This window comes from Trichechus manatus, unplaced genomic scaffold, assembly GCF_000243295.1.
Source record: "Trichechus manatus latirostris isolate Lorelei unplaced genomic scaffold, TriManLat1.0 scaffold00003, whole genome shotgun sequence".
Classification (NCBI taxonomy): domain Eukaryota; kingdom Metazoa; phylum Chordata; class Mammalia; order Sirenia; family Trichechidae; genus Trichechus; species Trichechus manatus.
The window spans coordinates 35,110,918-35,129,514 of record NW_004443939.1 but is presented as its reverse complement, the minus strand read 5'-3'; the positions used below and the strand labels follow the sequence as shown (position 1 = coordinate 35,129,514).

Below are 18,597 nucleotides of genomic sequence, written 5' to 3'. Positions count from 1 at the left end.
CTAGTCCTTGCCCCTGAGCTGGTGTGCCCCTTTAGTCTCATTTTGTTTTATGGGCCTGTCTAATCTTTGGCTGAAGGGTGAACCTCAGGAGTAACTTCATTACTGAACTAAAAGAGTGTCCAGGGGCCATACTCTCGGGGTTTCTCCAGTCTGTGTCAGGCCAGTAAGTCTGGCCTTTCCTCCAGCTCTGTCTGGGACCCTCTACTGTGATCCCTGTCAGAGCAGTCAGTGGTGGTACTGGACTCAGACTGGTGGAGACCATGGTAGTTGTGGTCCATTAGTCCTTTGGACTAATCTTTCCCTTGTATCTTGTTTTCTTCATTCTCCTTTGCTCCCGAAGAGGTGAGACCAGTGGAGTATCTTAGATGGCCGCTCACAGGCTTTTAAGACCCCAGACGCTACTCAGCATGGTTTTGGTTTTTTTTAACTAGCATTCGCCACCTTCCATTCTCCCTACCCAGCCCAATGAATTTTTTTTTTTTTTAATGCAAATCTTATCATGTCTTGTTGTTGGGTGCCTTCCAGTAATTCCGACTCATAGTGACCCCACGTGCAGGTGAACTGCCCCATAGGATTTTATAGACTGTAATTTTCACAGAAGCAGATGGACAGGTCTTTCTCCCAGACAGACTGCCAACCTTTGGGCAGCTGAATGCCTAACAATTGTGCCTACAGGACTCCTTTATTATGCCTTACCCTGCTTGAACACTTGAATGACTTCCTTTGACCTCAGGATAAACCATAAAACTCTATGTCATCCAGTAGATACCAACTCATAGTACCTTACAGGACAGAGTAGAACTGCCTCACAGGGTTTCCAAGGCTATAATCTTTATGGAAGCAGATGGCCACATCTTTTTGCCACGAAGCGGCGGGTGGGTTCACCTTTTGGTTACCAGCCTAGCTCTTTTTTTCTTTTTTAATTGATGTAATTAAATGAAGTTTACATTTCAAGTTAGTCTCCCATACAGAATTTTTTTTTTTTTAACATACATTGTTATGAGATCCAAACCGCTCACCCCATTCTGAGACAGCACACTCCTCCCCTCCGCCCCTGAACATTCAACCACCTCAAACATTAAAATCCTGGTAATTCTCTTCCTTAGGATCTCTCAGACAGTTCATTTATCTTAATCTACACAACACCTAGCTTATTTGAGGCCACCATCATCTCTTGCTTGGATTCCTCCAACAGTTTCCCTATTTGATAGTCTGCCACAGTTTTGGCCTCTCTTCAACCTGTTTCCCACTTAAACTGGACAGGTTTTTCCTAACATGCATACCCAAGCATGTGATTCACGTTTTTAAAACCGTTTTATTCTCCCCCTTTCCCGCAGGATAAAGTCTTAACTTCTCAACATGGCTTATAAGGCCCTTCATGATTTAACCCCTGCCTACCATTCTGATTCTTCACCACTGTACCCCTCTAAATTCTAGGCATCAGCCATACTAAACATTTAGTTTAACTATCACCATGCTCTCTGCTATGGGATTTGCCACTATTTCATACTGGCCTACCCTTCCCCACTTTCTGTTGCTGTGTTGTTCTGATTCATAGTGACCCTATGTACAACTGAATGAAACACTGCCCTATCCTGTGCCATTCTCACAATCATTGCTATGCTTGAACCCACTGTTACAGCCACTGTGTCAATCCATCGTTGAGGATCTTCCTCTTTTTCACTGACCCTTTACTTTACTAAGCATGATGTCCTTCTCCAAGGACTGATCCCTCCTGATAACATGTCCAAAGTACATGAGACAAAGTCTTGCTGTCCTCCCTTCAAGGCACATTCTGGCTATACTTCTTCCAAGACAGATTGGTTCGTTCTTCTGGCAGTCCATGGTATGTTCAATATTCTTCACAAACACCAGATTCAAAGGCATCAATTCTTTGGTCATCCTTATTTGTTGTCCAGATTTCCCATGCATATGAGGCAATTGAAAATACCATGGCTTGGGTCAGGTGCACTTTAGTCCTCAAACCGACTTTGCTTTTCACTACTTTAAAGAGTTCTTTTGCAGCAGATTTTCCCAATCAATATGTTGTTTGATTTCTTGACTGCTGCTTCTATGGCAGTTGATTGTGGATCCAATTAAAATGAAATCCTTGACAACTTCAATCTTTTCTCCACTTTTCTAGGCCTGGCTAATCCCCCCTGCCACCTATTATATTGAGACCCCTATGTCTTATTCACTGATGTATTCTCAGTGCCCACCACATTGCCTGGCATATGGGCAGTGTTTAATGTTATTTTGGATGATCACCTTGATATTCTTCTTGGTTTAAGTGATGGTGCTTACCCCTGTTGTTCTGGCAGGTCTTTGCATTTGATGCTGGACACAAAACTTGGAAATTTTATGATTGGTCACAGATTACAACTGTGGCAAATGTTGGAAAAAATGACTCAGAACTTATGTGCCATGCCCATTCAAAAGGAGCTAGGGTAGTGCTAAAAGGTAGGTTACAGTTTGTACCAGATCTATGTAAATTGGTAAATTTACATTTACTAATGGTAAAGTTACCAATATTGTTTGCTCTAGTCCTGACTTTCAAAAAATTCCCTCTTTATGTTTATCTGGTAGTTTTTTTTAGCATCCTAAAATTAATCTTAGATACTATTTAATTCATTTGACAAATAAATATTTTTAAAGAGTTAAATAAAACCACTGTATGGTTTTGAGTAAAATGTAAATGCCCAGTTAGCATGATAACCCTTAGTTAGTCATAGTTTAAAATTTCTGCTTCAAATTTGAGAATAATTTCACTAATTATTCATAATGGCTGTTTTAGAGATTATGAGTAATAGTTTTCCATTATTTTTGCTATATTATTTATCCACTTAGAAAATTTAAATTAGGGGCTTAGTATTCCAGTATAATGAGAAGTTTTAAAGACATTTAGATGTCATTAAACTGTAAAAAGCATATTTGCATAAAAGATGTATATTTCTTCCACAGAAGATGTACCCATAAAGGATATCATTGATCCTACTTTCAGAGCATCCTGGATAGCTAAAAAACTTAATTTGGCCAAAGAACAACATATGGATGGAATTAATTTATACATAGGGCAAAAAGTTCATTGTTCAACACCAGAATATGATGCATTAACTGCTTTAGTCAAAGAAACCACAGAGGCTTTCCACCGTGAAATTGAAGGATCACAGGTAAAAATTCTTCTTTTTTTTGTAAACCCCATCTTTACCATATCAAAATGTATTCATGAGGGTATGACTAATGGAAACTCAGTTTTGTGGTAATGGAGTGGGAAAGAATTTCAACATATATTTCCAAAAATTTTCTGGAACCTTTGAGATTCTTACTAGAGGGGTTTTAAGAAATTTTAAGGTGCAAAATCTCCTGTCTACTCTCATCGATATACAACACTGGACTTGCCCCAACTACTTGCCTTGAAGCAGGGGTAAAAGTATTATATAAGCAGTGGGGACAGCAGGAATCAGGGAGGTCCTGGTTGTGCAAGTCCTGCTTTCAGCAGTGCAGGATGGAAACAGCTCTTGCCTAAGAGGTAGTTCTAGGGAAATGTCTGTCTCCCTTATTTCATAGGCTCTGAACTTCTTGCCAAGCACCCAAGGCCCAATATGGCTCAAAGGACAACTCTATAGCACTTATCAAAGAGATGACAAAAGGCAGTCTACTTCCCCACTGCCCAAAGGAGCATGATTAGTGCAGAAGATCACAGCACAAGGCATCTTGCTAGGCAATGTGTGGATAACAAAGGAGATTGTGGCCCCAGATCAGTGATTCTCAGACCTGGCTATCAAAATAACTCTAGGTCTTAAATAAAATTAATACATACGTACTGGGCACCTACTTCCAGATATTATTATTCAGAAGGTTTGGGTGAACGAAGGTTCTTTGTTTTAAAGAAGTTTCATAAGTAATTTAAGAACTCTAGACTAGACAATGAAGTCAGACTAGCTCCTTGATGACCCAATGTTAAAAAATTATTGAGTGAATGAATGATTTTTGCCTTTAAAATATTTAAAATCTACTTAAGAAGGAGATAAATAGTGTAGATAGATAAGACAGATAGATTAAATCATGCAAGATACAGCATTATGAGTACAGACCAGTGAGTCCTAAACCTGTCTCAGAAACACCTGGGAGTGCTTGTTATACATATTCCCAGAGATTGATTTAGTAGGTCTGGAAGAGAGCCTATTTTTTTCCAAGTGCTTTAGGTGATGCTGGTATAGTTGATCATGAATTTGAGAACCATGGGTAAAAGAACTGATATGAGGACTGACATCATTGGGGCTTTATGTAAACAGGGAAAGTTTGTCAGTAGGAAATTCACCTTTTACAAGGAATACAGTTTAGAACAAAAATAGCAAATACCTAGCACGCAGGTTACCACACTGCTCTCCTTTTCACAAATTTTGGTCTCAGAAACGTTTCTTCATTCTCTAGATAGCCATGACCAAGACTAATAGATAAGAGTTGGCATGTGGGAAACAACCTATTTGCCAGTCTTGATTAAGCTATAGTGAAAGGTCAAGGAGGAAGACATTGAGCGAAGACCTTGAGGTAGGAACATCTATTTCCATGTTTGCAGGGTCAATAAAACACTTTGGGCTACTATGTCAAGTTCATGTTAAGTAGTTGGAGGTACAGTTGCAGAGGTAGGCCAGATTGTAGTAGATTCAGAATGTCAGACTGAGGAGTATGCATTCTATTCTGTATTTAATGGGTTACATTTCAGACAGTGCTTTGGGAAGATTTTTCTGTAGTAGTGTGTAAAACAGTCTAAAGGAGAAAGGAAGATCATGCAGGATTAATCTAATATTCCAATAATGAGGGATTTATGGTTTGGATTGACATGATGGCATAACCCTAACACTCAGCAAGAGTTTATTAAATATTTGTAGAATGAATGAATTAATGGAAAGGAAAGACTAAGAGACCACCCAAAGGAAAATGTGAGATTAAATTTGGGGTGTGAGGGAGGAAGAAAAGGTCAGAAAACGTCCTAAAGTTTCTTAAACTGGTGACCATAAAAAATGACTAAACTAGGGAGTCTGACGGGGGAAATGTGCTTTGGGGAAAAGATGATGATTTAAATTTAGAGCATTGTGGTCATACAATTAAAGAACTAGAAATGCCCTTGAAGAACTCTTTCTACACCCTCATTTTCAAAGGTGGGAAAACAGATTCAGATGCTTTAAGTGACTTAGGAAGTGGTACACACCTATTTATAATAGCCAAGATTAGGCACCAAGTCTTTTGCTATCTTGTCTAATATACTAATATTACCATCTTGAAAGTGTGGTGTTAACCATCACAGGAAATCCAGGTGAGAATAAATACTCTTAATGTTCAAGAGAGAGGTAAGGACTTACAAAATGCATTTTAAATTTACTTTCTTTGAGGTAATAATTGTTTTCCTCTACTATTACTATAACCTGTCTCCCATTTTGTAACAGAAGGCGGTGATAAAATGGGGTCCCGTATGTAAAAATTTACCTTCAAAACCAATTTTGCTGTAGAGCTATTGAAGAAAGCTTGCATGTGTAAAGCAGAGCTTCCTTTAGTACCCTTTTATACTCAAGAGAGTTATTAGGGAGAACTTTGAGAAAGTTCCTAAAAAGAGTCCTAAAATAAATTGGCCATATTATAAAAATTTTACCTCAAGTAGCTCAACTTTTTGTAATAATTAATAAGTGTTTATTAGTACCTAATTAAGAAAAAAAATCAACCTTTAGTGAAGTTTTAGGACATTTGCACACACATAGGGCTAATATTAGGTTAAGGCAATAAACATTTCAAGTATTGTTGAGGGTTGCCTCACCATTCAAAATGAAAGAAAATATATTACTCAAGTTTTATTTGACTATTTCCATAAAAGAAGATCATTTAAATTATTCAACATTTTGAGTTGATGAATCTATACCTGTCACCACAAAACATCACCATCTCTAACTGTAATGTTGGGTCAAACTTACCATGTCACATAATTGTGAACCAGGGTCTCAAACTCCTCCCAACCCAGGCCAGTCAGCTAGTGCCAACAGATGACCCATTTAGCCTGTACAGTATTTTCAAAAACTTGTGTATTTTAATGCTTTTAGTGTGACTTTTTACTCTCCAGTTGCTCAGGGGGCCCACCGTAGCCTATTGCCATTACACCTGTTTATTTCAATCAGTTAAATTACATCCTAGCCTCTGAAGGCATTTGAGTTTAAAATACAACTTCTATCATATTCCCTGGTACTGGTGATTGTGCATTCAAATATATGTCTTGGTCAGTCCAGTATGGGCAAAAATATACATTTCTTAGAATTATTCTAGGTCTTTACATGTCAAACCCTAAATCCATATACTGTAAGCTGTTCTTTTTTCCTTAGGTAGTATGAGGCAAAAGAACATATAATCAACAAAACATGTGACATAATACGCAGATTTGATCATGTTACATAAAATGGTATGTGTTTTTCCACAGGTAACTGTTGATGTAAATTGGTCTCCAAAACACAATAATTTGAGTTGCTATAACTATACTGGAATTGCAGATGCTTCTGACTTTGTCTTTGTGATGTCTTTTGGCAAACGTAATCCGGTTGGTATTGCAGCAGCCAATGCTCCCTATAAGCAGATATTAACTGGTAAGAACCCACAAAATGATCATTTATTAGTAATATTAATTACCTCAAACATTAAGAGTTTTTAATGTTTCTAAGTTATCTGTGTACCTCTTCCATTTTTAAAACTTTGTCTTGAAGCGTCAATAAAAATAGTTCGTAGTGTGCTAAAGTTTACAAAGTGCCTAATATATCATTTCACTTAATCCTTAAAACAGCCTTGTGGGATAGGTAGCCCTAGTGGTGTAATAGTTAAGTGCTTGGCTAATAAGAGTTGACAGTTTGAATCCACCCAGCAACTTCCCAGGTGAAAGACCTGGCGATCTGCTCCTTTAAAGATTACAGCCTACAAAACGCTATGGGCCAATTCTACTCTGTCACATGGCATCACTATGAGTCGAAAATCGACTCCATGACATGTATCAACAACAGCATGGATGAAATAAAGGAGGTTAAGTTCTCGTAATTGTACAACAATTAAGTATTATATAGTTGGGTTTCAAATATGTGTTCTAACTTCAAGTCCAACATTTTTGTCACAAGACCACATGAAGAAGATGTTTTCTCTCAAATAAGTGTTTTAACTTAGAATACAACATTTCTGTCACAAAATCACATGAAGAAGATATTTGCTTACCTAGAATTTGACAGAGTAGTTTCATTGGAATAATCAACGTTAAATAATTTAAAAGCAATGATAGTTATGGTGTGGATACCTGCCATACATGATTGATAAGACTGGCTTTATTGTGTCTGGTATTTAATATTATTACCCATGGTATATTAAAAATTGTATTCCTACTAGAATTAAGAGTATTCTGGCTTGTCATTCATATGATGTGGCCTGTGCATTATTCTTTTCCAAGTTTGATTTGATTTGTATCCCACCAGCCAATTGAATAAAACATTGCTTGCTATCTTCTGGACTCAACTTTTCTGGGATGGTTGGCAATTATTTAATTGTTGATTGGTTTATAAATAATTTGTTTATTCTTTTTCATAGAGAGGTAAAATCTTAGATACTGGCTTCATTGTATCATGTCCTAATTGCTTGTGTAGGATTGTCTGACATAAGCATATACTATTTAAAATTTGAAAAATAACAACTTTGTTCTGTTAAATTACAAAGTAATATTTAATCCAGGATTTCCCAAGCTGTGTTTCATGGAAGAGATGATAATTACGTTCTGTCAATGAAAGTTTCATTGTTGCATACATTTGGGAAATCACGCATATTCCATCTCCTCTTGGATATTTAACAGTGCACAATAACATTAAAGGCTCTGAAAAGCCCTGCAGTAAACTTAACATTTCCCAAACTTACTTTTCCAAGGAACTCTTATCATAGAATCTTATTAATATATTGAAGAACATCAGTGGATATATTTTGTGAAACACTGGTAATATACTTCATGGGCTGTCTCTCTTGTCTCTACTCCATCATGAAAAAGAAATTAATGTATAACATTGTTGAGATAATAGTGCTAGTATTATCTTAATTAAATAGTTAAATGATGGTCTATTTGGGTTCTAGTTTTAATTGTATTTTAGTCAATTGTATGATTTCAGGCCAAAGCTTCCTTATATGTTAAATTATGAGAAGATATAATCTTAAGGCAGTGGTGCACTTATTCTCTTAAAAGCGATCCTAGAAAATTTAGACATATAGGGAAAAAGTTAAACTTGTTCCAAAGGCTTGTATTTCTGGCATATAATGTGTCTGTATGGTAATATTATTTCTGTATACTTTGGGAGAAAAAGGTAAATTGTTCTAGCTATTTATTGTACATTTAGAGGAATTTGTATCCTACAGACTTTATTTCAAATTGTTTGGAACATTTCTTATAGAAATAATGTAGATAATGAATGACTTTCTATCAAGTCCGTAACAGTGCATGCATGTAATCGATAATACATTTGAAATTAACATCATTCCCTTTTAAACTACAAATGACCCATTTACTGTCAATACGCTAAAATTCACTTCCTTCATTTCTTGTTTCTCTTTTTCTTCATTTTCCATAAAGTTTCAACTACCTTATTCTACCTCTTGATGAGAAAATCTCTTGGTGGGAAAATATAGTTTGTAGCATTGGGCAAGGAAAGGGATTGATAGTACCAGGAATTTGTTCATTTTTCTCTTTGTCTCCTACAACTACAGATTATATACTGCAGAGTATCAGGGGAACATTTCTTACTCTCAGCTGTCATTCACACTTACAGGATATTTCTAAAACAGGACATGTATAAGATATTCTGAGACCATCACTGCCAGACATGTTCAGACTTATAGAACTTTTTTAAAACATTAGAATCTAGGATATCAATGATATCATGTCTGAACATTTAATAGGCACAATTAGCATTATTTCTTGAAATGTGTCATTTTTCCTAGATTGAATTTTGTGACTTTTGTGCTTCAATTTGATCTCATTGTTTTGAATATTTTCTGTTGTTCAAAAAGGAATGGTTTATAAACAAGATACAGAATTTATATTTCTTAAGGGATAACTTCTATAATATATTAGAGGAATATTATTAGTATTTTGTAAAAATCGTACCTATTTTTACAAATTTAAATTCTAAGTGGTTGCACAGTGTATATTAACACCTTATCAGACATGAAGAGGAAAAGCTCTGATTTTTCTGTCCCTTTTTGATTAGGCTATGAAGACTACATCAGCATGGGCATTAACCCTAGGAAACTTGTCATGGGTGTTCCCTGGTATGGTTACGATTACACTTGCCTGAAACTGTCTGCGGTAAGAACAGATCACGTGCTGTGTAATTTTTTCTCTTTCTATTGTTATATGTTTTACAGCCTGTTTTATTAGAAAAATATTGGCTTCATTTAAAACTATATTGTGAAATATAGTTTGAGACTAAAAAGTAGACAATTTATTTCTAATTATTCAATTCCACGATGGCCTCTGAGTATCATACATCTTTATTTAATAATGAAACTTAATTCTGTATTGTCAGGTTATCTATTTATAACATAGATTTTATTTCTAACAAATAGTTTTTCTAATCACATTTTCTGATTTAGCTTTTAAGATTTGCCGAATTGATAATCTATAACATGAACATTTTTGCACTTCTAGGATCATGTTTGTACTACTACAAAAGTCCCTTTATTGACTGCTTCTTATCAAGGCTTTTCAAGACGTTTGGTGTCATATAAAGTGATCATGAAGTATTTAAAAACAAGTACTTCTGGAATCCAGTGGAATGAAGATCAGCAGGCTCCTTATTATAACTATCAAGTAAGACTTTTCACAAGTAGTGAACATTTATTCTATTAGTTTTCTTAATTGGATATTTTCATAATTTGATACTAAGAATTTTTATCAGTTTTCTTTTAGAGCATAACATAGACAGGAATAAACTTATTTTTGAATTTGTGTAATCAGGAATTTTAGTTCCCTGGGGAGCAATTCAGATTATGCTAACAGTGGAACTGCTCTGCTTGTGCTACTTGTTATTTTAGATGATGCTATAAAACGTGCATATCACAGACAAGATTTCCTTTAATGGTTGACAATTACGTTATGATGACTGTTGCCTTTTCAAAGGGCTTTGGTCCAAAATAGGTTTCCAGCTGTGGAAGGCTCCATTTCAAAGTAGCCTAAAGATTCTGATGAGGCTTTTCTATGGGGAGGAGTGAGGCTGAGAATGGGAGATGCCTCATCATGGACTTTACAATGGAAAAATGGCATTATTTCTAGTTTATTTCATAATTCAAACGATGTGCTATTAAAATGACAAGTTATAAATAATGTTAAAAAATAGAAACTGAAAAATATTATAAAAGAAACCTGAAGAAATACAGTAAATGAGTAGCATCTCTGTCAGTTGTTTGATAAAAAGGAATCGCTACACTAAAGAGGCCAAGAAGTTATAATTTTCATAATTTATCTTTAGCATAATAGTATCTTTTCCACACCTCCAAAATTGTAAGTACAAACATACTTTGAATTGTCTTTGGACTGTTTTTATTAGTTATCATCAAGTCAATTCCAACTTATGGTGACCCAAGTGTGCAGAATAGAACTGCTCCATAGGGTTTCAAGATTGTGACTTTTCAGAAGCAGATTGCTAGGTGGGTTCGAACTGCCAATATTTTGATTAGTAGTCTAGCGCTTAACTGTTTGCACTACCCAGGGACTCCGACTCTGGATTAGGTTACTTTAAAAGGCACTCTAAAATGATATAGATTCATTGCAGCAAGAGTTTATGTTCCTAATAGTCTGATATCCTTTTATAAAATGTGACAAAAAATCATATTTAATAAATTATAATTGATACACATGTATATACCTGTATATCAATTATATAGAAAGCGTTAGTATAGCCTGTGTATCAGTTATATAGAAAGCTTTAGTGTAGAGTTTTCTAAACTTTAAAATCTAAATTAAATAACTATTAGTTAAAGTAGGGTTTATTGTAATCCTGTCTTTGCCGAACTGCATCTCATAGAACTCTTGTTAATATTATACACACACAAACACACACTTGACCCATGGCCAAATATACCTAGAAAACACTGTAAATTGTATGTCCCTCTGGGACATTATAAAACATATTAAAGGATTTGAGATGTCCTGTGGTACATAAAGGTGTTTAACATAGAACCCTGTTCCACAGCCGTCTCAGAAACGTGCAGGGGGAACAGTGTTTCTTAGATAACAGTTTGGTAAAACAGAACAAAACAAAACAAAAAAACAGTTGATCTTGAGTTGATTTCAACTCATGGTAACCTCATGTGCTTTAGAGTAGCACTGTGTTCCATAGGGTTTTCAATGGCTGTGATCTTCCAAATGCCAGGCTTTTCTTTCGAGGCTCCTCTGGGTGGATTTGAACTGCCAATCTTTCAGTTAGCGAAGACTGTGATAACCACTTACATATATAATTTAAAAATATATAATGCAGAATTATAGTGTACTCTACAAGTTTTTCTTAATTAATTAGAAGATGCAGGAATACATTCGTTAAGGTCTTAGAATTCAGGAAACATTTTGATGAGCCTGAAGGCCATTTAATTACACTTTAGAAAACAATTTAGTTGTATCTTTTGTTTCTCTCTTTTATTTATTGTAAAATTGCATAGCAACCAAAATCAAGTCTTCTTTGTTTGAAGAAAATCTTTCTGCCTTATGCTGCCTCGGCAATAGCAGCTGCTTCTCGTACTTGATATTCTGAAAGGCATATATGCCTTAACCATGCATAAATCAATCTTACATACACTCAGTTTTTCATCCTTTGGTCCTTCACTATCTTGAGGTATTTGAAATTACTTAACAGTATCAAAAAGGCTCAAAGTACTAGCTAGAATGATGGCAAAATTCAAGGTATGTCAGATTTTCCTCTTAATCTTCAAAAATAAATCTTTCTATGTTCAGATATATGTTCTGAGAGTTTTCTATTAATAGTGAATCATAACTGTTACTAGAGCATACATGGCTTTATCTAGTTCTAAACAGTTTCAAGAATGGAAAAAAAGATACAGGATTAGATATGATTGTATGTACTGAGTGTACTTTAATATGCCACAGTTTATTCATATACCAAATAACTATTGCCTACGAACTAGTCATCTTAGAAGACTATTTTAATTCCAATGGTGCTATCATAAGTAACAATAGTATTGGCATTTGCTCAGAATTGCCTTTAAAAGTTTCCCAGATGTATATAAAGTTCAGTAAATTATTTTTAGTCACAGGTCATTCTTTTAACTCCTTTATCCCTTTCCTTTACTTCTGCTTAGATCTGCTCCTATTTTCCTTTATTCTTTATACCTTATCCAACAGCTCATGTTTCTCCTGAGAGAGACTGTCTTAGTATTAGACAGAGGCAGGTGGTCCTGGGGAGAAGGACTTTGCTAGGTTGATGTGAGCATAAGATCAGAGGCTAGTTTATGGTTCTTAACCAGGTGTGTGCATAAGTCACCCATGGGGTCCAGATCTGATGGGCTCTTAGAATCAACTCTGTAAGACCTATAAAAGCAGGAACTTTCTTCCTCCATTGCCATTACCTTTGATTCAGCAGATTCATCATAAACAAAATCATCTGTTGAGCCCCTAACTAGGCACACTTCCAGGAACTGTAGGAAGACAAAAAAGTGTATAAGCTGGTTTTAGAGCAGTGAGCCTTAACCTTGGCTGCATATCAGAATTAACCTAGTGTAACATCAAAACACAAAACAAACAACTATATGTCCTAACGCCAGCACCAGAAGATTTTGATTCATTAGGTTTCATGTGGTGTGGGGCCTAGAGATCTGTATTTGTAAAAGTCTTACAAGTGATTCAGATGTGCAACTGGTTGATAATCATTGGATTAGACCAGGAAGAAATGTTAGGGGATGAGAAGGAGTATATTAGGAGGCTCATTTGTATAATCGCTGCTGTTGTTAAATGTCATAAGCAATAATACCTAGAACGTCATCATATACAGAACCATGGAATAACAGAGCTGGAAAGTATTGTGCCCCAACATTTTTTATTATTTCATTGGATTCTTATTCTTTTTGAATGATTGGATTTAAGAAACATTTTTCCCTCTTATTGTACGGAATAATTTAAATTTCTATTTTAATTTATTTGTATAGGATTCTGCTGGCTCTTTTCATCAAGTGTGGTATGATAACCCTCGAAGCATTTCTTTAAAAGTATCATATGTTGTCAAAAATGGCTTACGGGGCATAGGCATGTGGCATGCAAACTCTCTGGACTACTCTGAAGATGCTACAGCTAAACAGCAAACTGAAGAAATGTGGCAAGTCTTAAAACCACAGTGGACATTCTTAAAACCAAAGCTGTGACAGAGATGAGCATCTTTTGAATAAATATACTATCAACATACATATATATTTTTTCATGTTGCTATAGGCTTTTATTATTATTAGTATATTCAAAAACAGATAAAGAATAAAGAAATGCTTTATTTAGATTTGAAAAATACATATTAATATCTTATCTCTTCAGGAACACAAAGATAAAACACAAGTCAACTTCCTATATTAAATATTCTTCTATGAGATGTTTTAACACTAATTAGGAACAATTGTTTCAGAATTTTATTATGGTAATTTTTTTCCTGTGATATTAAAATATATGCTGACAAATCAGTGTTAATTTTTAAAATCTGTATAATTTGAACTGGAAATTATTTGCTTAGAATAGATTTTTAAAAACCTAATCATTGAGAAGTTTGCTGTGTACATTCTTTCAATAGATCATAAATTTAATAAAGCCTACAATTTAGTGTCACCTTGTTAGGGTTATCAAACTGATAACAATCATTTTTTCAGCTTCCTGACTCCATACAGCACTCATGTTCTCTGAGGTACTTGCACTAAACTCACTTAAACCTCCAGACAGTGAGTGAGGAACTAAAAGGTAATATGAAGAATGAGAGGTGCTCATGAAATACAACAAGATAACTTAGTAATATTTTGAATTAGTAGGTTGGAGATACATGCTATTTTCCATTTGTATTTTTATGAAGTTATATCTAAAATTTTACAACAGGAATAACTTGGTGTAGAACCTGATTCTATGCATTGTCATTCTCCATTCCAATTATTCATATTCCTTCATTATGGTCATCTATAATTTACTTTTTGTCAGTTTTCTTTTCATGGTCAAATTTCTTTTCTACATCTGCATTTTACTTTCAATTGTCTAAAGACACTGATTGGTTTCTGAACTAATGTTCTTTCTAAAAGAGCAATTTTGTGCAAAGAAATTTTCTAAACATAAAGAAGTCTCAGTTCTCTTTCTCAAGGCAATTAAGAACAATATTTTGCTGCCCTTATATTGTTGTTAGGTGCCGTCAAGTTGGTTTCGACTCATAGTGACCCTACGTACAACAGAATGAAACACTGCCCAGTCCTGCACCATCCTCAGAATCATTGCTATGCTTGAGCCCATCATTACAACCACTGTGTCAATCCATCTCGTTGAGGCTCTTCCTCTTTTTCACTGACCCTCTACTTTAGCAAGTATGATGTCCTTCTCTAGGGACTGGTCCCTCCTGATAACACGTCCAAAGTATATGAGACAAAGTCTTGCCATCTCACTTCTAAGCATTCTGCCTGTACTTCTTCCAAGACAAATTTGCTCGTTCTTCTGGCAGTTCATGGTATAATCAGTATTCTTCGCCAGAGGCGTGTCTAAGGTATGGCAGGTACAGCACGTACCCAGGGCGCCACTTGGAGGGGGAGGGTGTCACTGAGCAGTTTCTATTAACCCTGTACAGCCCAACACCAGCTGTGACAGAGAATTCAGCAAGTTAAAACTAACATAGGCAAGTGCCATATAACCTCCTTTCTGACACTGTTCTACTGCATGTAAGTCCGTGATCTGGCTGGCACCCTCAGGCGGTCGCCCACAGCCCTGCGGCAGCGAGCCTACCCCACTGCCCCCCAGCCTTGGGAACAGGCACCCGATCCTGCTCCCCAGTGCCCAAGGTTGGCAGGCATCACAGTCGCCCAGACCACTCCTGGCCCAGCGCTCAGGAGCAGGAGCTTCCCTGGCTGCATCAGATGTTTGGACCAGGGGCAATTTCAGTGCTTCCCATAGGTGCTATTTTCCATAGACACACCTGTGGTCAACACCATAATTCAAATGCATCAATTCTTCTTCAGTCTTCCTTATTCATTGTCCAGCTTTTGCATGCATATGAAGTGACTGAAAATACTGTGGCTTGGCACCTTAGTCTTCAGAGTGACACCTTTGCTTTTTAACACTTTAAAGAGCTCTTTTGCAGCAGATTTGCCCAATGCGATACGTCTTTTGAGGTCTTCTTTTTTAATAATATTTTACTGTGTTTTTGGTGAAGTCTTCAAAGCAGTTTAGGTTCCCATTCAACAATTTCTACACAACTTGTTCAGTGACATTGGTTATATTCTTCATAATGCACGAACATACTCATTATTTCTGTACTGGTTGTTCTGTTTCTATTAATCTAGCTTCCCTGCCCCCTTAGATTCTCATCTTTTTTTTTTTGTTGTTGTTATTTTAATTTTTATTTATTTTATTGTACTTTAGTTGAAGGTTTACAGAACAAATAGTTTCTCATTAAAGAGTTAGTACACATTGTTTTATGACAATGATTAACAACCCCACAACATGTCAACACTGTCCCTTCTCGAACTTGGGTTCCCTGTTACCAGCTTTCCTTTCCCCTCCTGACTTCTAGTCCTTCTCCCTGGGCTGATGTGCCCTATCAGTCTCATTTTGTTTTATGGGCTTGTCTAATCTTTGGCTGAAGGGTAAACCTTGGGAGTGACTTCATTACTGAGCTGAAAGGGTGTCCAGGGGCCATACTCTCGGGGTTTCTCCAGTCTCTGTCAGGCCACTAAGTCTGGAATTTTTTTGTGAGTTAGAATTTTGTTCTACATTTTTCTCCAGCTCTGTCTGAGACCCTCTGTTGTGATCCCAGTCAAAGCAGTCAGTGGTGGTAGCCAGACACCACCTAGTTGTACTGGACTCAGTCTGGTGGAGGCCGTGGTAGTTGTGGTCCATTAGTCCTCTGGACTAATCTTTCCCTTGTGTCTTTAATTTTCTTCATTCTCCCTTGTTCCCGAAGAGGTGAGACCAGAGTAGTATCTTAGATGGCCACTCACAGGCTTTTAAGACCCAGACGCTACTCACCAAGGTAGAATGGAGAACATTTTCTTCATAAACTATGTTATGCCAATTGGGCTAGATGTTCCCCAAGGTCATGGCCCCCACAGCCCTCCACCCAGCAATCCAGTCCCTCTGGGAGTTTGGATGTGTCTATGGAGCTTCCATGACCTTTCCTTTTACAAGCTGTGCTGGCTTCCCCAGTATTGTGTACTGTCTCACCCTTCGTCAAAGTCACCACTTATCTATTATCTATTTAGTTTTTCCCCCCATGCCTCCAATCCCCTGTAACCATCAAATATTGTTTCTTTTTGTGTATAAACCTTTTCATGAGTTTTTACAGTAGTGGTCTCATACAATATTTGTCCTTTTGTGATTTACTTATTTCACTCAGCATAATGTCCTCCAGTTTCATCCATGTTATGAGATGCTTTGCATATTCATCATTGTTCTTTATTGTTGCACAATACTCCATTGTGTGTATGTACCATAGTTTGTTTATCCATTCATCTATTGATGGGCATCTAGGTTGTTTCCATCTTTTTGCTATTGTGAACAATGCTACAATGAACATGGGTGTGCATATGTCTATTTGTGTGACAGCTCTTATTTCTCTAGGATAGGATTGCTGGATTGTATGGTATTTCTATTTCTAGCTTTCTAGGGAAGCACCATACCATTTTCCAAAATGGTTGTATCATTTTGCATTCCCACTAGCAGTGCATAAGAGTTCCAGTGTCCCTGCAGCCTCTCCAACATTTGTTATTTCCATTTTTTTTAATTCGTGCCAGTAATGCCACGGTGAGATGGTATCTCATTGTGGTTTTGATTTGCATTTCTCCAATAGCTAGTGATCGCGAGCATTTCCTCATGTGTCTGTTGGCCGCTTGAATGTTTTCTTTGGTGACGTGTGTGTTCATTTCCTTTGCCCGTTCTTTAATTGGATTAGTTGTTTTTTGTTGTAGAGGTGTTGGATTTTCTTGTAGATTTTAGAGACTAGACCTTTCTCTGACTTGTAATGTCCAGAAACTTTTTCCCAGTCTTTAGGTTGCCTTTTTAGTCTTTTGGTGAAGTCTTTTGTTGAGCATAAGTGTATCTAGCTCATCTTCTGGAGTTTGTGTTGTTGGTTATGGTTTGCATCCTGTTAATGCCGTATATTAGGGTCTCTAGCATTGATCCTATTTTTTCTTCTATGAACTTTATAGTTTTTGGCTTTATATTTAGGTTTCTGATACATTTTGAATTAGTTTTTGTATATGGTGTGACATATGGGTCCTGTTTCATTTTTTTGCAGATGGACATCCAGTTTTGCCAGCACCAGTTGTTAAAAAGACTGTTCCCCATTTGATGGACTTTGGGCCCTTGTCAATAATCAGGTGACTGTAGGTGGATGGATTTACATCTGGGTTCTCAATTCTGTTCCATTGGTCAAGATATCTGTTGTTGTACCAGTACCAGGCTGTTCTGACTACCGCAGCTGTATGGTAGGATCTGAGGTCAGGTAGTGTGAGTCCTCCTACTTTATTCTTCTGCTTCAATAGTGCTTTACTTATCCGGGGCCTCTACCCTTTCCATATAAAGTTAATGATTAGTTTTTCCATCTCTTTAAAGAATGTTGTTGGTATTTGGATCAGGATTGCATTGTACTTGTAGATTGCTTTGGGTAGAATTGTCATTTCCACACTGTTGAGTCTACCTTTCCAGGAGCATGGTATGTTTTTCCATTTATGTAGATCTCTTCTGGTTTCCTGCAATAGTGTTTTGTAGTTTTCTTTGTATAGGTCTTTTACATCTCTGGTTAGATTTATTCCTAACTATTTATTATTTTATTTTTTTAGGGACTATTATAAATGGTATTGTTTTCTTGATTTTCTTTTCATCATTCTCTTTATTGGTGTATAGGAATCCAACAGATTTTTGTATGTTTATCTTGTATCCTGCTACTCTACCAAATATTTCTATTAGTTTCAGTAGTTTTCTCATGCAGTCTTTTGGGTTTTCTATGTATAGTATCATATCATCCAAAAATAGGGACAGTTTAGCTTCTTCATTACCAATTTGGATGCCCTTTATTTCTTTTTCTTGCCTTATTGCTGTAGCTAGGACTTCCAGCACTATGTTAAGTAGGAGTGGTGATAAAGGGCATCATTGTATTGTTCCTGTCCTCAAGGGGAATGTTTTCAGCCTCTCTCAGTTAAGAAAGATTTTGGCCATTGGTTTTGCATAGATGATCTTTATTATGTTGAGAAATTTCCCTTCTATACCTATTTTATTATCAGGAGTGGGTGTTGGACTTTGCCGAATGTCTTTTCTGCGTCAATTGAGACGATCAAGTGATTCTTTTCATTCCTTTTATTTATGTG

At 36.4% G+C, this 18,597-nt stretch overlaps 2 protein-coding genes across 3 annotated transcripts in view; one reads left to right on the top strand and one right to left on the bottom strand.

Annotated features, from left to right (window-relative positions):
• Positions 1-2,147: 2,147 nt before the first annotated feature.
• Positions 2,148-13,453, top strand: LOC101358106 (di-N-acetylchitobiase). The gene is made up of 6 exons (XM_023731511.1): positions 2,148-2,460; positions 2,962-3,170; positions 6,464-6,626; positions 9,267-9,364; positions 9,707-9,868; positions 13,213-13,453. The coding sequence occupies exons 1-6, from the start codon at positions 2,418-2,420 to the stop codon at positions 13,423-13,425; spliced, it is 888 nt and encodes a 295-aa protein (XP_023587279.1). The 5' UTR covers positions 2,148-2,417; the 3' UTR covers positions 13,426-13,453.
• The window catches only part of SPATA1 (spermatogenesis associated 1), a 120,845-nt gene continuing 113,696 nt past the window's right edge, over positions 11,449-18,597 (bottom strand). For both annotated transcript variants that reach the window (XM_004369142.2, XM_023731507.1), the window contains exon 14: positions 11,449-12,705. In XM_004369142.2, coding sequence (XP_004369199.2) covers positions 12,683-12,705 — 23 coding nt within the window. In that variant the 3' untranslated portion in view covers positions 11,449-12,682. The remainder of the gene's footprint in view (positions 12,706-18,597) is intronic.

What these genes read in the sequence shown, in the direction of transcription:
- LOC101358106 (XM_023731511.1), top strand. Translation starts at nt 2,418, where the DNA reads ATGTGCCATGCCCATTCAAAAGGAGCTAGGGTAGTGCTAAAAG. An exon ending in GTGAAATTGAAGGATCACAG is followed by an intron (nt 3,171 to 6,463) that starts GTAAAAATTCTT and finishes GTTTTTCCACAG; the next exon opens with GTAACTGTTGATGTAAATTG. An exon ending in CTATAAGCAGATATTAACTG is followed by an intron (nt 6,627 to 9,266) that starts GTAAGAACCCAC and finishes CTTTTTGATTAG; the next exon opens with GCTATGAAGACTACATCAGC.